Below are 18,462 nucleotides of genomic sequence, written 5' to 3' on the forward strand. Positions count from 1 at the left end.
CTATAAGAATTCAATTTCATTTTAACTGCAGAATCTTTGGCTATGACTAAAGCTTTAGATGTTCTTATTATTCCAGGGAAAGATATTTTAATTCTTTGAAATAGTTTTCAGCCATATCGCCCTTGGAAAATATTTCTCCAAAAAACTATACAACCGATAGCGTCCAAAGTACACATACTTATTCAAGAATAAAACAGAAAATTTCATTTATATGAATTCAGGGTCACTCAAACATTACCTGGAACGAATTAGTGGATCAATAGGCAAATGAAATTACAGAAAACTCTCCATCGAAAACATCTCTCCCGATATTACTTCAAACCTAAAAAAATTCGTCACTGAAGACAGTGTTAAAGAACTTTCAAAACAGCAAGTACTTCTAATTCCTTAAAGAGTATCCTAGGCAATAATGCTATTACAGCCTGGACAAAAATCGAAAAAGATATCATTGCTCTTAAGACTATCACCAAAATGATAATTACACAAGGATTTCCAAATCGTTTCAATTAACATAATGACTCCATTTACTGTGACTGTAACAGCGTCAATGATACTAATCATATTTTACTCTTCTACAAAGAATTTTCTTATTACAGAAATAGATCTACAAAAAACTTCTCAAAATATAGGTTAACATACGATAAATCTAAAGCACTCTTGGCGAAGTTTATAATTTGTTAATCCAATTTTCGTGTTTTCTTGCAAGAAGACAGTCCTCTCCATTTCCTCATGTGCTCATCGTTTGAAGGATCATTTTCAATGAACTGTTTTTAAGTTTTGTATATAAATAAGGCTTTTTGTTTTTTTGTACAGTGGCAAAATCACGACTCAAAGATTTATTGAAGAAATTATATTGTTTGAAACTAAGTACAGCATATACTGTTTCAGGACCAACTAATCTAAATTAAATTATATATTACAGAAATTCCTATGCATACCTCGCTTTTTGGAAATAAGACATTATTTCATATTAATTATTTTTTCAAAAGACAAATTTGGATATCATTTGATGACGACTTAAAACATGAAAGATTTATTGGCTCTTGAATTTATTTTCCTATTTTAAAGTATTAGTATTCATAATATATGGACTTATATTTTTATTTATATGTTACTCTGAGCTATGTTTATACTTATTTTCACCCGATACAGAGGAATCAACTGATTACCACTCCGCCCTTTATATAAATAAAAATTGCGATTATAGATTAATATAAAGAATTTAATTATTATAAATGTAATTACTAATAGCATGGTAAGTTATACACTAATTTTATTCTTTATTATATTTCTTTTCATTAACATATTTATTGGAAAGACTACAAAATTTCAGATCATTCATCTGAAGTACCTCGCTCACTGTAGTTTTGTCCACGCCTCGATATTATCACATCATGACTCAATAAATATGTTACTTGTTATATTAGATACACTAAATGCATCCATCCAGCTACCAAATGGTGTTTATACTAAACCTAGAACTCTTCTTCAGATTAAACTCTCACTTTCAAAGGGGAAATGGTACTAGTTACTCCAAAAAATGACGTCTGTACTCAATAAATGTCTTTAAAGTTCAAATTAATTAATGGACCTAAGATATAATGAAGTTTTCATTTAAAAATAGGAAAATATCAAACAACTTTCAAGGTATGCACACCATGTCCTTGGGTGCCATTTGATATCGATATTCTTCATACTAATTTCCATACATAAATCAGGATAAATATATTTAAAGATTAAAACAATATACAAGTTTTAAATGTGTTTATTAAAATACAAATATGAAACTTTACAGGCAGCATTAAAATGTAATAAAAGATAGTTTTACAATGACAAAATCTCCACAGAACTTTTTTTAAAAGAAAAACATGTTCGAAATATACTGTGAAATGGAATAAGAAACATTGAAAAAAATCTATACTATAGGGAAATAGTTCTCAATTTACTGCATAGCATATGAAAACAATAGATGCTTACTGTAACAACGAAAATTAGTTTAAGACATACGATGCTCATACTGAATAGTCATCAACAATATTTCAATTACCCATTTGCGCTCGCAAAAGTAATGACATTCTTAACTATTAGCGAGTATAAGAACTCCTTTTATTTCTTAGGAAGCTGAAAAATATAATCATTAGTTACAATTCTAAAAAATAATGTGAGAGGCTTTATAAATATATATTTAAAAAAAACAGCGTTTGTACTAATTATATGACACAATCTTCAGAATGACGAGGACAAATATAAAAGGCTAGTTATTTACGGCTAGACATAAGTGCAAAGGGTTAACGAGTGGAAGTACTATAAAAACTAGTATATAACTTCTAGAATAATGTACACAAGATAAAGAATACAAACTACAAAGGCAGATTTCAGTAACAGCTTTTCGAATTTCATACATATTTTTGAATTAATAATTAGACAAACACGAATCTTTTCATTCTAGAAAAACCATATTTCAGAGAAAGATGAGTAAGATATTGCTTCTAATAAAAAACAATTAATTAAAAAAAGCGGATAAGAAACTCAGATATTAACCCTTAACACTCGGAATAGGAAACTTCATTGTACATGTGTGTGCGCAAGGATTCCTTTTATTGCTTAGGAAGCTCGAAAATATAAATATGGGTTATAAATTCTAAAAATTAATGTTAAAGTGTAAAAAGAAAAAAAAAAAAAAAAAATAGCTAAATCAAATACCAGGTTAAAGATCAATAAAATACTTTATCAAAAGAAAGACCGTGGATTACTGCAAGAAATATATTTCAAATATTATCACATTGCGTTCGGAAAGTAATGACATACTTAATTATGAACATGTGAGCATAAGGATTCTTTTTATTGCTTAGGAAGCTGAAAAATATAGGTATTAGTTAGTTATCATGCTAAAAAACTTTGTGAGGGGTTTCTTCATAAACAACTCCTATAAATAACTATTTTTAAAGATGTAAACATGATGAATGCACTTTTCAGAATGGCGAGGACAGATTTGAAGTAACAGCTTTGCTATTAGAAATGATAATTCCATAAAATTTTTTGAATTAGCAACTGGGCAAACACGAATCATTTCGATTTAGAGAAAGAAAAACGATATTTCAGAGAAAAACCAATAAGATATTTCATCCAATAAAATGATTGAGAATTATTGCCAGAAATATATAAAATATCACTCCGAGCTCAGAAAAGTAATGAGATGCTTAATCATACACATAAAAGTATTTTTTATTGTTTAATTTCAAATATATAGTTATTAATTTGTTGTAATTTTAAAAATTAATATGACAGTTTTTTTTAAACGGTTATTATAATACTTAAGTCACAAAAATGTAAATATAATGCACCCTTTAGAATGTGAGACAGGCAACAAATGGTTAAAGAGTGAACGTACTATAGTGGCTAGCATGTAGTTTCTGCAGCACCATGTGAAAGATGAATACAAAATATATAAAACAGATTTGAAGTAACAGTTTTCAGAAATAGTAATTGTTCACAATTTTCTGAATTAGTAATTGAGAAAAAATGGATCATTTCATTCTAGAGAAGAAAATCTCTAGTTTTGTCAGTCTATAAAACAGGAACTTAGGTCTGTTATTCTATTTACTTCTCAATTTAAAAGAATATAGTTTATGGGACTCAAATTTTATATTTCTCATTCTTCAAATTGAAATGAAATATAGCATTAATAGACTTAAGAACCAAAGGGGAGATTTTAAACTTCATATTACTACATACTAAACAAGAACAAAAAAAAAAAAAAAAAAGTTGCTTTAATAGGATATTGATTTTGTTACATGAGTTCATTCCTGAGAGGAAAATTCTCAATTAACTCTTTAAAGGCAAAATACTAGTTTTGAATTAAAGTGGGTATTGCAGAAAATAAGAAGTATGACTACTGGTATGTTGATTTAAACTTTACATATTCAAACTTTAAATGAGAATCAGTATTTGTCTTTAAAAAATAATGATTTCTTCTTCTAGAAACAAAAATTTATATTTCAATATTTGCAATATAATGACACATTAAATTTGCAGAAGTGGATAGCATCTGTCATTAATTTTAAAACAGTTTCAAACTGTTAAACAAAGCTTGCTTTAGGGATAGATGAACTACTTAAAAATATTAAAAGATAAGACAAGAAGCGACTTTTAGCAATTTGATCACATGTCAGTTTTTAATGTAGGCAGAGAACCTGACAGAGAGGTACTGGCAGAATTACCATTAAATGTAATTCTGGAAGCATATTAGCTGTTGTACATAAATATCGATTCTTTAAAAAAAAATGCTATCCACATTCCATATTCTCATATCTAGATGAAAGGGCCTCTTCCTTGAAATTTATTGCTACTTCTATAAGCATCTTTAAAATAATATTAGACGTCTAATAATAAAAATGCGTTTTTTGTTGCTTTAGTTTCCATTATTTCCAATAACTTTCATTCTTCACATGCTACTTTGCAGCATTTTGACAACACCATTTATACCATTACTTTCATGAAATAGAATTAATGGAAAAGACAAGTAAGTGTAAAAATAGATTTGTGATTCATTTACAGAGTTTAATAAATACACAAGTTATAACTTTACTATTATGCTTTCAATGGAGATTTTTTTTAACAATGCTGTGCCCTCTGACTATACAGTGAAAACAAATCATTAATTACTGATATTAAATCTTAAATTTCATGCTAAAATTATTAATCAGAATTAGAAAATTTTTCTTGAACAGGGTAATTCAGACCAAAGAAAAGTAAATTAGTAAAATTGATAACTATTAGCTGAAATATAAAATGCTTATTTTAAACAGGAAAAGAGATTTACTTACAATTAAGTGCCTTATCACATCAAAGTGCACAGCATATAATTAAAAAAAACACAAAACGCATATTTACAGAATGATCTAACACACGTTCTAGGTATTAGCACACAAATATAAAAAATATACACTATCCACAGCATCATCCATAAAGTTTATGCATCATTCTTATTCGTATACACAAGATTCACAGTACATAAGCATTTTATATATATGCACAGTATGATTACATCATCACATACCAGACAAAAAATTAAGCAAAAACCATTTCATTTAAATAAACACTAATATCAAGAATATAAAGCTACCTTACTGTTCAAATTTTATTTCAGGTCGACAACACCATTTAATAAGTTATTAAAGTTTTGGCAAAAATAAAGTTTGTGAAACACTATCCAAACCTACAAAATATAGCAAACGACGACTTCAGATTCAATTGATTAATAATCAATCACTAAAGTAGCAACTTATATTCAAATAAATGTCATTTAAAACATTTAGTACTTTAGGAAATATCACCATCCTATTATCAAAAAAAACAATAAATAATAAAAGTATGCATTGATAAAATACCAATAAGTAACTAACATTTATGGTATAGACAAAGTGTCAGAAAGTTTACAAGGACGCAAAGCAATTTTATGATTCATAGCCAAACCCTTCTTGCGATGCAAAAATAATATACAGAAATCCATCTTCATCTTTTTCCCTGGCATAGAGATCAGACATTGTCATAGAAACACTGGCCATACTACGCTGATTGACAAGTAAAAAAAAGGCTTGATTAGGATGGAGTTGCAATCGTCTCCTAAAAAATTAAGATTTAGATTATTATTATTTGCCCAGAAATATTTGAAAATATAATTTTACAGAAGAAAAAACAGATGACATTAAAAAGAAATATGAACAATGCAAAATAATAAAGTAATTAATGTAAATACAAAGGACAAGAAAAGAATCTGTACATTAATAGTTTCGCAAGCTCTGGATAACTTTCTATTAACTTCCAAGATATATTTATTAAAACTACTGAATGACACTGACATTATAACATAATACAAGGTGTATGGACAAATTGTATGTTAAAAAATAAGAACTTTATATATATATATTTAATAAGCAGTTTTTAAGCAACTTTAGAGAAAAATATCAACCAACATTACGACAGAGTTATTGATTATAGAACTATTCATTAGAAAACAAATTAACTCCTATATTAATTACTTTGTATTCAATTTTTAACATAAGAAACCACTAACAAAAACTGAGTATGTTTCATCAACATTGAAAGTAAATTGTTAAAAGTTATTTTTTATATGTTTGACAATTATAATAAAGTATTTTTATCAAATATCTAAAATTACACCATTACACTACAATTCGTTATATTAAAAAAAATTATTATACAGCTAATCCAATGACGTCTCAATTCTTTAAATAAAAAGGGGGGGTTACGAACTTTAGTAAACAAAGCTTGGATATAAAAATCATGCAATTTTATTAAATATAAAAATTATATATATATATATATATATATATATATATATATATATATATATATATATATATAAATTTGTTTCTTTTTAAGTATTTTTTCTAAACTCTCTCACTTTATTCTATTTTCTCACTAATAGTTTGCCCAGTACGTTAGATTTTTAAAATAATGAAAAGTCTGACTTACTGAACAAGTTCGTTAATTTTATTTTCAATTTCCTTTACTAATGAAATGTCATTTCCCGTAAAGATATCAATAAATCATAACTGTGTTATTTATGTCATTAGCGACTATTTCTTTAGCCATCCGTTCCTCAAAAAATAAGCAATATTTTGAATAACCTATTATTGATGTTCCCCAATTTATTAGTAATGCTGAGTGGATTCCACTAGACTACTTCATGTCGTCATATTCTATACATCGGAAAACTAGATTTAAATTTCTCTCAATATTTTTGCCAATGGTAAATCCTCTTCCATCAGAAGCAAGGGCCTCGGTAGTCTCGTGGTAATGTCTCAGTTTCGGAACCGGAAGGTTCTAGGCTCGAAATCTGAATTCAACAAAGAACTGGTCTGGAACAAGTTATATCCGTCGGGGCCAAATGTTCTCCCGCTGTGCGATAGGGAAGTCAAAAAAGAGCGTACTAGCTTAGATGTCATTCACGTCACTTGACCGCATTTAAAATTACAATGTCCGACCTAAAATAGTTCTGCATTGCTTTAAAAAGGGATATTAATAATACTAAACCTTTCCATGAGAAATAATGAATATAATTTTCAAAACTCGTACTATGTTTCGTAAACTTTATAAAATATATAAATAAGAGATTTAAAAAAAAATAATCCAATCCCATTTCTCCATTAAAATTCTCAAAATCGGGTAAAGATCATTTGACCATTATCTATAAACTCCAAGAAATAAATCTATGTACTCCATCAGAACCCATCAAACTCATCTTTATCTTTTTGATCTGAAGGTAAAACACGTTTCCTTTTTACATTTAGTAATTTTATTATTAATAAGAAGTTTTATTACTTTAAAGAAACATCGGATTTAGAGATATTTTTTTTAAGTGGAATGTAAAGCTTTCAATAATTTTATCTCTTACATCTTGCACTCACTTTATCAATTGTGGAAAATGATACATTAATAGAAAAATTGAACTGACATTGCTGAAGAAATTTCTCCTGGGATTTTTTCTTCAAAACAAAAAAAGAAAAAATTCTATAATTGCCTTATTAACTTCCAAATATCAGGCGCATAAAATGGCAAAAGTGGATCATCATTCTAATACATTTTTAAAAGTGGCTTATTGCACCTGGCAGCTAATGAGAGAGCAACAGAAGCAGTTTCTACGAAACTTTCTTGCATAGTCTTCAAAAAGATATTATTATCCCTTTCTTCTGAATAAAAATTAGTGACACTCGGCAAGGCCGTGAGAGTCACGAACACACAAATCTTTATTTCCATAGTCTGCACATAAGCATTTTGTGCTTCGCAGTTTAGAAAAAAAAAATAAGTATGCATTTTGGGAGCATTTACTGGTCAAATGTTACACAGCTAAAATTTTAGTAACAAGATTATTTACCAAATTTTATTTATGTAATTAATTGTATCTTTGAGTTATCCGATTTATATACACGTGAATGCACAAACTGACATATGGTCAATTTTTTGAAGAATATTTTTTAAAGTTAATATTAATCTAAATGAAAGATGCTAAAATTATAAGATAAATTTTACCTATTCAGTTCATAAAGTCTTGAAATTAATAAATTCACTTACAATCGGACAGACAGACAAAAAAACTTGCTATATAATGGATTTAATTCAAAATTTGATATATTTCGTATATGAGAGAGTAAAAAAGTATTTTATAGGCATTGATTTTTGATATCTTGAGCAAGAAAATCAAGTAATGACTTATAAGTGATACTAGAGCATCATGAACATTTTGCTCCAACATAATTTTATATTTGGAAGCATTGCTCCATTCAGCAAGCACTTTTGAAAGTCCACAGTTAATTAAATACATATTTTCTAAATTTCTAAAATTTTTATATGCAAAAATTTCTTGCAATTAAATAATATTTAAATAAATTACAATTAGTGATTTTCTAAATGATTAATAACAAATAATAAGTGGAGTAGAAAAGCATACCATGACTTGAGTAAGACATTTTTAAAAACTCATGCAATTTTACATGAAAACATAATATTGTCCCTAAAAAGATTTTCTATCTAAACAAGGAAAGTGAAAGAAAAGCCAAGTAAATAAATAAAAGAAATATATTTTCTCCTAATTATCAATATTAATCCTTGAATTGAGATAAAATCTTTTCTAGAGACTTCTGGATTCATTGAGACTGTTTCAGAAATGAAAGATCAGACATAGCAAAGAAATGCCATCATATAATTAAGTAGATCTAGCATGATTCTGTAATGTGAAATTTTATTTATTCCCTTTGAAAGTAAAATAAGCAATTTTAAAGCTTTCATTTAAAGACCATTCAAAATAAGCAGTTTTTAAAAACTTCTAATGATGCTATACACTTTGTAGCAATGTATATTTAAAATACAAAAGACTAATATTAAGATCTCTTGATTCAACGAAAATTCCATTTGTTCATTTGGCAAAAATCCGAAAATCTTTGACAGATTTAACTGTCTATTCCTCCGACTATACTACATTATGTGCTTTGAATTTTTCATCTGCTTTCTTTTTGAAAACTGCATACCATAAAACAGACATACTATCAACCCAGAACATTTTATTAATTGAAAAATCAAATTCTGATCAGTTACTGTAACGTTTGATTAATATACAAGAATAAAATACACATATATCATGAATGAAATATCCATAAAATCAGTTTTAATTATTTTCTACCATGCACAATGAATTGCACTTTTTTCATCATTATCTGAATTCAAACTAATATTATTTTAGAATGAATAGAGTATTAAAAAATTTTCAAAAGTTTATTTGAAAGATTTTTAATAGCAACTGATTGGATAAACTCTATGGAGTGAAGTTTATATGAAAATGATTTTTTTTTATTTACATCATTACATGAAATATCTATCCACAATATATTTTTATTGATATTGTACCTTCTATAAAGTATTTGGGGCAAGGGATTTTATTTACTTTATAAAAGCATTCATGAAAATTCATGATGTAGAATCTAGAATATTTTCTAACAAATAATATTTATCATCTAATAAAATCTGCATTTCAATTTGCACATACTACACCTATGTTGCTGCAGCATATTCATGTAATTGTTATTATCCTAAATTTCAAAAAGGCTTTCCCATCTTCCATTTTTATCAGATTTTTCTAGAAATCAAAGTAACCTTTAAATCACATGGAAGGGAAAAACGGTAGTAGTGTATTTCTCAGAGAACAAATCACTCACTATATATTTATTCTCACTCCAGTTTGATTTTTAACAGTTCAATCTTCTATGTTGGAGCTAACAATTAGCTGAAGTCAGAATAAATCTTCATTGAACCTTTAACTAACAAATACATCTTTTTCTTATGTCGTAGTACCTGTTTCATGGGGAAAAAATATTTTAACTGCACAGAATCTTTTGTAATGTTCCACCTCCAGAATGCTAAATTTATTGTTTAATATATTTTCAATGATAACTTATGACATGGCCAATTCTTCATGAATGGTTAATATGCTAATAATTTTGAAAGTGAAAATTTAAGAAACTATCAACATAAAACCAAAATAAAAACGTAAATAAAGGCTGCAATTCTATACTAAAAAAAATGTTTAAAATCCTGATACCTTCAAGCCAATGTATTAAATTTATGAAAAAATAAAGCCTCACTGAATCATATACATATGACAAAGCAAAAATAAAACATAATTTCTCACAATAATGACAATTTATAATTTTTTTTAAAAAAGCACACTCAGCAAAATATTAAAGAAAGTATTTCCCAATAAATTCAAGTATTTACCTAATGCGATGTTATACTGAAAAATATACAAATAATGCCCCTTTTAATGCCTTACTAATTTCTCAATGAAGAATAATTAGCTTCTCTGGTTTAAGAATTCGGAGCTTGAAAATGCAGGGGAAAAATCCTTTTTTGAAGAATGAAAGCATTTTTTTTTCCCTGAAAACAATAACTTTATTTCATTTGCAAAAGCATTCTCATATAACTCTTCTTAGCTGAAACAAACCTTCGACTTATTGCAGAATTTTGGAATTCATAATTCACCATCTAGTATTATGCAAATATAAAGAGCTTCTTGGCCAACAGACTGAAAAAGTTAGTGCATTATTACGGTAATTTGCTTCACAGATTTAAGCCCTCTTGATCTCTTCTTACTGGGTTATTACCAAGTTCAACATGCATGAAATTCAGTCTATAGCACAATAATACAAAATACCATAATGATTGAATAAAAATATTATTTGGATGTGTTTCAAGCCATTAAGATGTACACATATAAATATGGTAGTGGACTGAACAAGTTAAATATTCTATAAGAACTTATGATGCCTTGTAGTTGCTTGCCTCAAAATTTTAGTTTTTAAGACATACCAACTATAGACAAAATATGAAACTAGTTTTTATTTGTAAGAGGTAGAAAATGTTCCATTATGGGAAAAATTTTAGAACAAGTCCATTCTCCTATGCTAATTACTTGATTTTATATTTAATTAAAAAATTTGCCAGGGGTTTTGAGCCATCTTATATTACCAGTGTGAACATTATAAGGATACATAGAGAAATTTCAAAAATTAAGGACTTTTTAAGAAACTAAGAAAAAAATCAAGCATCGCTGTATATGCTTGCATACATAATCCTGTATATATTCTAATGCATAGAATTTATTGAATTTTTTTATATAAAATTTTAAATGTGTATTGTTTTAAATATTTAATTAATTAATATTTATTTCTATATCTGCACAATATATGCAACTGTAAACCCAATGTATTTTTAATTTTGACAAAAACCTAAAAGTAATTATAAAAATGAAATATATATATATATAATCATTACCAAAAAATTAAGTCAAATTTTAAAAGATTACCAATAAAAATCTTATTCTTTTTTTCCAACATTTCTAAAAAATTAATAAATTACCAGTCAATTTGGATGGATATATAATTTCTGAAAATGTCAACATAAATGTAAAAGCACAGCATGATCAAAAATTTTGTATTAGATTCTCTGATATATAGCAACAAATCAGATTTGACACAGATAGCACGGAAAAAGAAAATTTCCTCCTACGCTAACTTACCATATTTGGTAATCTAAGACATTTTATCTTGGGTTTACATAGTTAAGAACTAAAGCATTCCAAGATGGTTACCATCATATGATTGGTAAAATTGACATGAAATTTATAATAGAACAAAGCCAAATTCTAATTGAGTTTTTTAGATCAAATAATTTTAATAAAAAAGAATAACAGCATTTAGAAATGATCAGGCTATATAAAATTATTGTACTACTTAAGTTTAGTAAAGCGCCTTATCAAGAGTTTCACATTTCAAAGCTTTATAAAAATCTACTTTTTAACCTATATACAAAAATAAATTAAATTTCCCAACTTTAACTTCAAAAATTACAGAAAGGAATGATTATATACTTTACAAAGAAAGGAAAATGATTAACATTTCCTAGCTTTCATAAATAACAAAAAAAAATTGATGAATTCAAAGAGCTCTGTCTTTAGAAGCCAAATCAAAATTTAAAAAATGCTACTTGATACATTACTAAAAAGTATTTTTTGAAGTAAGTGCAAGACACTGCCTCAAAATTTGAAACATTCATCAAAAGAAGAATCTTATTCAATGAACTACTTTAAAGTTTTTCTTTTTTTTTGTTTTTCTTTTTTTTAAGTTTAAATTAAAGTTAAAGAAAGCAAATTTTTATCACGACGTTAAAACAAATAAAATCACATGACTCAACAGTTCGATGAAATGATATTTTAAATTTCATTACAATAATAATCATTGTTACAATTGTAACAAAAACTAATTTTTCAAAAATTACTAAAACTAAAGAAAAAATGCATTCATTCAGACAAAATATTACTAGAAAGCTAGTTTTCTTAATCTTTAAGATGGTGTAAAAATAATTTTGTGTGATAATATGCTCTGATATTATGACAGAAAAATTTTATTTTCATTTAATAATAATTACAATCTTTTTAATAATAATTACAATAACTATTATTATTATGCATTTAATAATAATTACAATCTGTAAATGCTTTTTGAGCAGCATCTCTCATGTTAGACAGTTGCTTTTTCTTTGTATCTTAAGCAATTTATAATAATCCTTTTCCAAAATTAAGCACATTTAAGGTGCTTAAATGTGGTTTTCAAATTTAAGTACTTTTTAAGCATTTTTTATTACATTTATTTTATTTCTGATTTTGTTCACCTCAACAAGTTCTTGAACAGAGCATGTCCATTTCAAAACTAGTTTCACTATTAACATTCCAATTCATTATCCATCCAGCTTTAAATTGTGATAAAATTTCATTAAAAACCAAAAATCGAACTGAATTTAAGATTATATCACATGACTTTCTAGTATGACAACAAAATTGTTTTGAAATGAATAATTTATCTCTCTAAAATAAATAAACACACAAGATTTCTACAAATACCGACATATACACATTGTTTTAATTCTTGGGCATTTATTTAACCACTCTCTTTTTTGATTACTGCTTACATATTCACTAAAAACAGACTAATTTAAAAGATTTTAATTAAGGAAAAAGTGTTTTAACCTGTAAAATACGAGGAAAATAAGATGCAAAAAATAGCAATTGGCATCATCCGGGTAGAAAAAAAGAATTTTGTAGATAAACAGTATATACTCACATCTCAATTAGAAAAAGTTATATTTTGGAGATTCATCACAGTAATGAAAAAGAATAAAATTCATAAATACCACAGTCAAATTGAAGATAAAATACATAAAAGTTAAATGCAATCTTTAAAATTATCCACAAAAATAAAATTCCAAAAAATATCCTTTTAGAAAATTTAGTAACTTAGAAATTCTTCAGAAAGGATTAATATGCATTTTTACCGTATGATGTTGCTAAGCTCACCAACTGTGATATGATCAGGAACTAAAAATTTACTTCGGTCTAATAATGGAAGCAGTTTTTCACCATAATATCTTTCAATTATCACCTATAAAGAAAATAAGTAATTTTTAAATACTATATATTTAATGATCAAATGCTAAATTATTCTATCAAAATATCAATAGCTTTCAAATGATACCAGTAACTAATAGAAAAGTTAGAGATTGTCATAAATGATAATGAAACAAGCATATCAAATAAATGACTAAACATATATAACATCTATATATTGGTCATTATTATTGAATAACAAATTCTGTATTTAACCTCTTCAGCAGAAAACTGATATACCACTAATTTATTTTTAAGATTATGTACCATATTAGTTTTTAAAAAAATTAGAACTGAATTCAACTGAAAACAAATTTAAATGCATATTATAAACCCCCAAATTTAAATTTTTATTAATGCCTTATTAGTTAATTTTACCAGCATAAACAAAATACCAATCTCTTCAAAAAATAATAAATACATCTATACACAAGAACAGATATTTTGTAACTCATAATTAAATCAGAATGAATGTAACTATACCATTTTTAAACTTCATGATTAAAAATTTTACCAGCAGTAATAAGGGTTAACAAGCATTATTCTTTATAAAAAAATTCAAATAAAAACATATTCTGCACAAGAATTCTTGCCTTATTTGGCAAATATTATATATATAAAACATCAATCAAAATCACAGAGTCCCAATGTTTTGCTATCCAGTAAGCATAAGTTTTTACACAGTTTAATATTTCCTTTTGATTCAAATTCAAGTGCATTTTTAATATAATTCTCACATTTTGACCAGATTCTTGCAATCTGCAACAGATGATCATTTTCTCTATATCACACAGCACCATATCATTTAAAATGCTCCCATATCATTTTTTCTATCACACAGACAGAGACTTTTAATTAATCTATCATCATTTGATTTTCAGCACCTTTTCCTACCTTTATGAATCTGGTTTTATTGACTAAGTTCTCTTACACTTCTTCAAAAATTTAGAAATACTGACTTTAATTAGATTTTCACCGAATTTCTTAATTTTACTCTAATGAACACCTTGTTCATGTAACAGCAAAGTCATTTTTTAGGCGATCAGTCAACTTTTTGTGCCTCATTTTTTATATTTTGACACCTCATAAAATGGAAGAACAGAAGAAAAAGAAACTAAAAAAACAATACATGATGAGATTGCAATCACAAAAAAACAACGTAAAAATGACTTTCTCTTAGTTCCAAAACATTGCATAAGTTCTTCAATTCTACTAAAATGAAGATATGATCTTATTATTGACTGCCTAAGTAATCATACTCGCTGATTGATTACAATCAGATAAAGGAAAGTTATATCTTATGAAGTAAAACAAGATGTGTTTCTTCCTTTACATTCTTTTGCTATAGCTAAAATAATAATAATAATAATGACAAGTGAACATAATTTAATGAATTACCAGGGTTGCCACTCCAATTTAGAAAAGAAATTCCCTGTGTGTTTTCCTGCATTATAAAAGGAAACACGCTAACAGCACTCACGCTAGTTATAATAGAATAACAAAACTAACCTCGTTTTAATCAGTTGAAAAAACAAAGGGAAGTAAGTTTCCTGTAATAATCATTTATTAAATGAATGTTTATATTTACATACAGAAATAAAAGTTATCTTTATTATTACCTAGAATTTAGCAAAGACAAATTCACATATTTCTCTTATTCAAGCTCTCTAATTTAAAGTCACTAAATATTAAGGACTCCAGTGAAATAAAACATTCTTGCTATCAAGATACAAACTATTTAATGATTACTTAACAAAAAAAATTTCCTTTTTTTTTTTTTTTTTTTTTTGCCAATTTGTATATTTGAGCATCAGTTTCTGCAAACTCTGCAGATTTTCAGTCATCAATTTCTTTCTTCCTTTCTTTTAGCAACAATTGAATTTGCTAAGTTGCTTTGGGTTTTAAGACATTTTTTCCCCCTTGAAATTTTTCTGCTTTTCTTAAGTTTTACTATACTCTCATGTGCATTAATTTTGCATACTGTAGCAAATCTCTGGAGATTGACACCTCACTTTAAGAGACACTCGTAAAGGAGTTTTAAAAGAGTTTAAACAAATAGATCCAAATAGTGACAATACAAGAATTATTTTTACAACTTCTCTAATATCACAAAATTTTTTGGATCTTAAAACATTAGAATAGAAATCATCTCAAAGAATTTTTTTATTATATAAATCAAGCTGTTCTTCGTGTTCATTTTTTTTTTTTTTTTTTTTAAATTTCAAATTGGATCTTTACATGCTCTGAATATGCAGTGGAAACTTGATCTTTCGAATAAAGATGTTGAAGCTAATGAACCATTCCCTTTCCACATATTGCATTGTTTTTTTTTTTTAATAATTATGGTTTTAAATAAAATGCAACTTTTAAAATGACAATTTATGGATATGCGTTCATTTTATTTTGGAGTATTCACCACAAATATTAAACTTTTAGCTAAGAGGTGTCTTTTTTTTAGATGCAGTAACTCCACTACTATTCAAGTAACTGTAATCCCTATTCTAATATCAGCATATATTTTTTCTTGGTCTTGGAATTTGGACTGATATATGCAGAAGAAAAATAGAATGAGTAGAAATGAGCTGAGCCTCTGCAGTTTAACAATGCCAAATAGTGCTTTTTCGAGCTATGGCGATGGTCTTTGGTTCTTCAATGTTTAAAGAGATCAGCATGTTTCAGATGGGGGAAAAATAAAATTTCGCATACTTTCTCACTTTAAGGAAAATTTTAAAATTCCCAGCATTCTCACTGTTTTATAGATAATTTTTTAATTCCCAGTATTTTTCCCAGTGTCATGGTAATACTGATTACATTCTTGACAATTATTCTTTAACGGATATATAGTTTATGATATTATTACAAATACAATTACTCTTATGAGCCAGTAAATTTCCAAAATGCACATTTCCTAAAGGTTTCTACAATTTTGGCCTCTACTGAATAAAAGATGTAACTGAGGATTAATGCAGTAAAATTACATTAGTACATGCTTTAATATAAATTCTGATTTGAACAACAAATACAACTTAAAATTACCAATAAACTAGAAATTTAATTAAAAAAAAAAAGATTTGCTAATAGTTTTTTACTAACCATATACTTACATAAAAAAACATTTGACTATTTCAAGTTTTCATTCTTATCACTGTTATTCTACTGAAATATTGAAAAAGCTTACTCATGACTAATAAAATGTACAACTTACAGGAATTTTATTTGGATGCTGCTCACGAATTTGTTCCACATCTCTCTTCCTTTGTGCTGGAAAAATTAAATGAAATACATAAAACCAAAATTATATACCTCAACAAACCAGTTCTTAGTAAAAATTTTACAGTTAGTAATAAATTCTTCTATTACAGAATAATTATTTGGAATTTGCTCTATGTAAACATTCTTTATTAAATTATTAGATAATTAGAAATTTTGTGGATGCTAAGGGAATTGATAATATTTTGAGTTAATAATCAAGATTCATTTAAGTATATATGAATTGAAGCATATATGAATATATGCTTCATATGAATATATGCTTTTCAAATATGCTACCCACATTAGTTTAAATATACAGATAATGTTGATTCTAATTTCTTTAAAAAATTTACTTCAAAGCATAAATTTATTCAGCCAACACCAAACTAATTAAAATGCAAGAAGTTTTATGAACACCTTTTTCATTAGTTCCATAAATGAAGAATTTACTGTGCTTACAATTTTCTTATAATTAGTTCTTGGATACCATATTAATTTAATTTATCTCAAAACAATCAGAATTAGAGTAATATCTTAAAAACTAATAAACTTTATTAAGTAATAGAAAACCTCAAGATACTGACTTATATAATCTTTCATTCTTCATGCACTGGAAAGGAATAAAATTCCAAACTCAGCCAATGGTAGCATACAAAAACTAAACAGAGTTATTAGAAGAAATCTCTGTAATAGCACACTTATCAAGAGTGAAATCCTTTCCATGCCATAAGAAGAAATAAAAAAAGATATAAAGAATTTAAAAATATAACACTAATCTTGAAGATCTTAACGATTTTCAGAAAAATTACCAGCTACGTTTATTGATCTAGTAATGAGTCATATCACCGATCCGATGACATTATTCGTTTGTAGCCTTTCACAAAAATGATCAAGGCGCTTAGAAAATTATCGCATCAAAAGACTTTTTAAATATATCAAACTAAAATCATATTTATTTCTTTTCTATTTGCCTGCAGGCTTGTCTTTTATGTTGTTGATGGTGATGATTCTCTTATTAAAATCCACGCCAGATTCAAAGTTGCACAAACGCATGAACAGATAAAATTTATAATATATCCAAAAATTGTTGAATAGTTATAGTTATTCCTTTATAATACTTACAAAAGCTTCTTCTTTCCTTAAATGATTTGGTTTCAGACATAGCGATCGGATTGAACACCATTAGCAATCAAAACAGTACGATAAACAGGTGATTATGACGCAGTTAGAAAGTCACGCACCTATACACAAAGAAAAATTACAATAACTTATGTAAATGATTATGGAACAATCAAATTCTAAAAAACTGAATGACACTTCAAACAGAAACGTTATAACGAATATAACGTTAAAAACAAAAATTCTAATTAATTACATGAAACTTCAAACAAACTCGCTGTACTGAGAAAAGTTTCCTTCGCTGTATTGTTTAGTATCGACGGGATGCCAAATGCTCAAATCTAAATTTCGGTTGAAAGTCCCATACCTCAATCAGATCACTTGATGCAGGTGTTTAAAAAACTGACAATAAAAATTTAATTTTATTATTAGCCGCAAAAATTAATCCTTCCTTGAAATGAAAAAAAAAATCTACAAGAGAATAAGAATCACTTTATATCTTAAAAAATATATAGGAAGATAATCTCAAAATATTTGCAGATTAAGAAGTCATGTAAGAGAGATAATTTTTAAAT

General features: G+C 26.8%; 1 protein-coding gene across 1 annotated transcript; it reads right to left on the reverse strand.

Moving 5' to 3' along the window:
- Nucleotides 1-1,747: 1,747 nt before the first annotated feature.
- Nucleotides 1,748-18,216, reverse strand: LOC129960280 (microtubule-associated proteins 1A/1B light chain 3A-like). Its single transcript, XM_056073584.1, has 5 exons — nt 18,144-18,216; nt 17,891-18,009; nt 16,722-16,777; nt 13,405-13,511; nt 1,748-5,625 (listed from the first exon to the last, which is right to left on the reverse strand). The coding sequence occupies exons 2-5, from the start codon at nt 17,949-17,951 to the stop codon at nt 5,457-5,459; spliced, it is 393 nt and encodes a 130-aa protein (XP_055929559.1). The 5' UTR covers nt 17,952-18,009; nt 18,144-18,216; the 3' UTR covers nt 1,748-5,456.
- Between the last annotated feature and the right edge of the window lie 246 nt (nt 18,217-18,462).

Source organism: Argiope bruennichi, chromosome X2 (assembly GCF_947563725.1).
Source record: "Argiope bruennichi chromosome X2, qqArgBrue1.1, whole genome shotgun sequence".
Classification (NCBI taxonomy): Eukaryota; Metazoa; Arthropoda; class Arachnida; order Araneae; family Araneidae; genus Argiope; species Argiope bruennichi.